Source organism: Ochotona curzoniae, unplaced genomic scaffold (assembly GCF_017591425.1).
Source record: "Ochotona curzoniae isolate NIBS_2020 unplaced genomic scaffold, NIBS_Ocur_1.0 contig_2404, whole genome shotgun sequence".
NCBI classification, from domain to species: domain Eukaryota; kingdom Metazoa; phylum Chordata; class Mammalia; order Lagomorpha; family Ochotonidae; genus Ochotona; species Ochotona curzoniae.
In genome coordinates this window covers 10,335,272-10,338,838 of record NW_024465451.1, presented here as the reverse complement: position 1 = coordinate 10,338,838, position 3,567 = coordinate 10,335,272, and the positions used below count along the sequence as shown (strand labels likewise).

Below are 3,567 nucleotides of genomic sequence, written 5' to 3'. Positions count from 1 at the left end.
GTCCAGCCCCTCGGCAGGTGCCTTGTGCCCCACCCCCAAGCAGCACCCATCGCCCAGGCGGGGCCTGGAGCCTAGGGGGCGGAGCTCCTGCCGGGGGAGGGGCCGAGACTTAGGTGGCCCGCCCAGAAATCTCTGTCAGCCAATAAGCGGTAGGGCGTGGGGTGGCTCCGCCTCCCAGATATAAAAACTCGCCAAGCCCCTCGTCGCGGCGCGTTGGGTAGGGACCCGATTCGTGGCGGGTGGACGCGCTTACTGCCCAGAGCTGCGGCGGTGGGTTTCGCAGGTCCGCGGGGCTCGGTGCGTCCTGCGCAGGGCAGGAGGACGGATCGGGTTTCGTTTTCCTTTGCGCGGCTGAACTGAGGGACGGCACAGGGTCCGACCCTCCCGCTGCAGAGGACCAGCTGGCCGAGGCCAGGGCGCGGCCCGCGCTGACCCTCCACCAGTCGCCATGGCCGACCACCTGATGCTCTCCGAGGGCTACCGCCTGATGCCGAGGCCACCCCCCGTCGCGTCCGCCCATGCGCTCCGGACTCTGCAGCCGTACGCCGGCCCTTGCCTGGACAGCGGGCTGCGGCCGCGGGGGACTCCACTGGGACCACCGCCACCCCAACCCGGAGCCGTGGCATATGGGGCCTTCGGGCCGCCGCACTCCCTCCAGCCCTTCCCGGCCGTGCCGCCTCCTGCCGCTGGCAGCCCGCACCTGCAGCCGGGCACGGCGCTGTACCCAGGCCGTGGCCCCGCGCCCTCGGGTGCCGCGGGAGCCGCCCCGGGGCTGCAGCCGGCGCCCGGAGCAGGGGCCCCGCAGCCGCCCGCTCATGGCCTGGGAGGCATGGACGCCGAGCTCATCGACGAGGAGGCGCTGACGTCGCTGGAGCTGGAGCTCGGGCTGCACCGCGTGCGGGAGCTGCCCGAGCTCTTCCTGGGCCAGAGCGAGTTCGACTGCTTCTCTGACTTGGGGGTGGCACCGCCCGCCGGCCCGGTGAGCTGCTGAGCGGGGCCGCGCCGCCCGGGAGGCGGGACAGGCCTGGGGAGCCGCGGCGGGCTCCGGCGCACCCTCCGTGAGGGTGCCTCCCGCGGGTGGCGGTCCAGGCGCACCTTTTGCCGCCACTCCGTGAAGGCGTCTGGACCAGCCCCGGAACTTGGCGTGCCCGCCGTCTCCTCACCCCAACTCCCCAATCTGAGCCACTCCGGGCCTCTGCCTGACGTCCCCCCACTGCGGGATCGGGTCCGGAGCCCCCTTCCAGAAAGCGCCCGCCCTCGCCGCCGGGGTAGGACGCAGCCCCGCAAGAGGGAAACAACGCCCGGCCCGGCCTGCGAAACCTAAATAAACTAGGTCACTTTTCAGCTTCGCGTTTTCCTTTCCCCATCACTCGTTTAATCTCCAGAGCTCCGAGGTTGTGGAGCAGCCTGAGTGTCTGGAGGCAGCGGCCCCCTGCAGTGCCCAGGCCAGGAAATCAACAGCTGGTTTGGAAAATATGTTCTGAGTTTCGCAGTAGTGATATCCTGCCCTGGGACAGGCAGCTGTGGCAGAGCAGGTGGCCACACAACTGAACTGCTGGGCCCCCAGGGTGGGCCAGGGATTCCAGTGCCAGCAGGGAGTTGGGGGCACCCGAAGTGTACATCCCGGCTCTCATCCCTGTCTTAGACACCATGCATTCCAGTTCCTTCCTTCCTCTTTCTAAGATTTACTTGTTTGAGAGGTAAAGTGATAAGGATGAAGAGATTTTTCCACCTGTTGGTTGCACATGTCTGCAGCAATCCTGGGAGGGGAGCGTTAGGCTGAAATCAGGAACCCAGAACTCTGAGTCTCCCAAGCCGGTGGCAAGGGGCCCAAGCACTGGGCCATGTTTACCACCTCCCCAGGCACATTAGCAGGGAGGGAGCTGAATGGGAAGTGGAGCAGCGGAGGTTCACACAGCTGCTCCCAGGTGGGACCCTGGCTCCACATTCCAGCTCCTGAGGCTGCTGCTGTTACTTCCTGGGGTGGTACTGATGCCAGACTGCCTAGACTGCCACCCTAAATGACCATGTGAGGTCTACAAGTGAGTGCTGGCTTTCTGCCTGGCCCTGTACCAACGAGGTGGGAGCAGGTGGACAACAGACTTGAGAATGAATTAACCTCGATCCAAGCAAGAAAATGAAGAGGTCTAGAAAAGAAGTGGGAGATGTTTCTCTCTGTCTCGTCTCTTTGTAAATCTGCCTTTCCAATAAAAACAAACCACTAAAAGATAAAAATAGAAAGGGCCTGCTACAACGGTTCAGTTAGCTAAGCCTCCCCCATCAGCCACCAGAATCCCATATGGGCACCGGCTTATGTCCCAGCTGTTCCATTTCCCATCCAGCTCCCTGCTTGTGGAGGAAGGTCAAGGCCTTGGGAACCCACATTCACATGGGAGATCCCGAAGAAGCTCCTGGCTCCTGGCTTTGGATCAGCTCAGTTCCCACTGTTGCAACCACTTGGGGAGAGAACCAGCAGATGAAAGATCTTTCTCTCTCTCTTCTCTATGTAAATCTGCCTTTTCAGTACAAATAAATATTTAAAAATAAAGGAGGTGGGAGAGGCTACCCAGCAAACCCAGAGGAGGGAGCTGTTTAGGCTGACCGGGTGGGCACCACAGCAGGCTTGGGGAAGGTGGTGACATTTGATGGGAAGGACAGAGCCTTGAGGGATGAGCATGTTTGGGGAAGCTGGAGGAAGAGTCTGTTTAAAGTCAGGGGAGGGGGAACATACAAACCCAGGGGGTGACCCATGGGGGAGGCCTGTGGGTCTGGAAAGGGCAGAGCAAAGCTGTGGCCTTGCAGCAACATTGTGAGACAAGCGTGGACATCACATCATTGACGAGGCCAGGGGGAGGGGGACCTCAGCCTCACAAGGAATCCTCATCAGCCTGAGTTCCTGGTCATCCTCTGCTGTTGACCCTCAGCCTGGAAGAGCCTTCCGGGGAGTTGGGGAGAAAGACCAGAAAGGAGATGGGAAGCAGAAAGGAAGCTGGGTCCACCGTACTGTTAACTCCATCGGGATGGGCAGCAAGCACTCACTAAGCAACAGTGGATTCAAGACATGGGAGAGGAGCCACTGCTCAAACTGTCCAACCTCCCCGGCTAGGCTGTGTTCCGGCCCTGGCTTTGTTGGTGCATGATACAGCCCTGGTGCCACCAGGACACACAAGTGAATAAAGAACTACCCTAATCTGTGGGGCTTCTGGGACAGCCTGGAGGGAGTAAAAAAAGTTAAACCTCCTGAGATGGATTGGCCTGAGTTGGGGGTTCAGAAAGGTCAGTGTTTGCTCCAGTTTAGCCCAGAACCCAAGGTCAGAGACAGAAACCAAAAGGTGGGGTTGGAATAGGAAGCAATTGTCTATGGACCTCAGTTTTCCCATCAGTAAAATCAGACTAATATCCCACCCTCCTACTTTACAAAGCAATGAGGTTCATCATAGTGAGGAGCCATTGAGGAGCCAAGTCAGAGCGGGTTACTGAGCAGTTGATATACTCTGGAAGGCATGGAATGGCTTCTGGAATGGATTCCAACTAATACCCATCACTTACCACTTCCCGGGTTGGAGA

At 60.1% G+C, this 3,567-nt stretch overlaps 1 protein-coding gene across 1 annotated transcript; it reads left to right on the top strand.

The window, feature by feature from the left end:
* The first annotated feature begins 263 nt into the window (after window positions 1-263).
* CITED4 (Cbp/p300 interacting transactivator with Glu/Asp rich carboxy-terminal domain 4) lies at window positions 264-1,309 on the top strand. Its single transcript, XM_040974448.1, has one exon. The coding sequence runs from the start codon at window positions 449-451 to the stop codon at window positions 989-991; it is 543 nt and encodes a 180-aa protein (XP_040830382.1). The 5' UTR covers window positions 264-448; the 3' UTR covers window positions 992-1,309.
* The last annotated feature ends 2,258 nt before the right edge of the window (window positions 1,310-3,567 follow it).

Excerpts from the sequence above, each read along its gene's own strand:
- CITED4 (XM_040974448.1), top strand. The coding sequence starts at position 449 with ATGGCCGACCACCTGATGCTCTCCGAGGGCTACCGCCTGATGCCGAGG.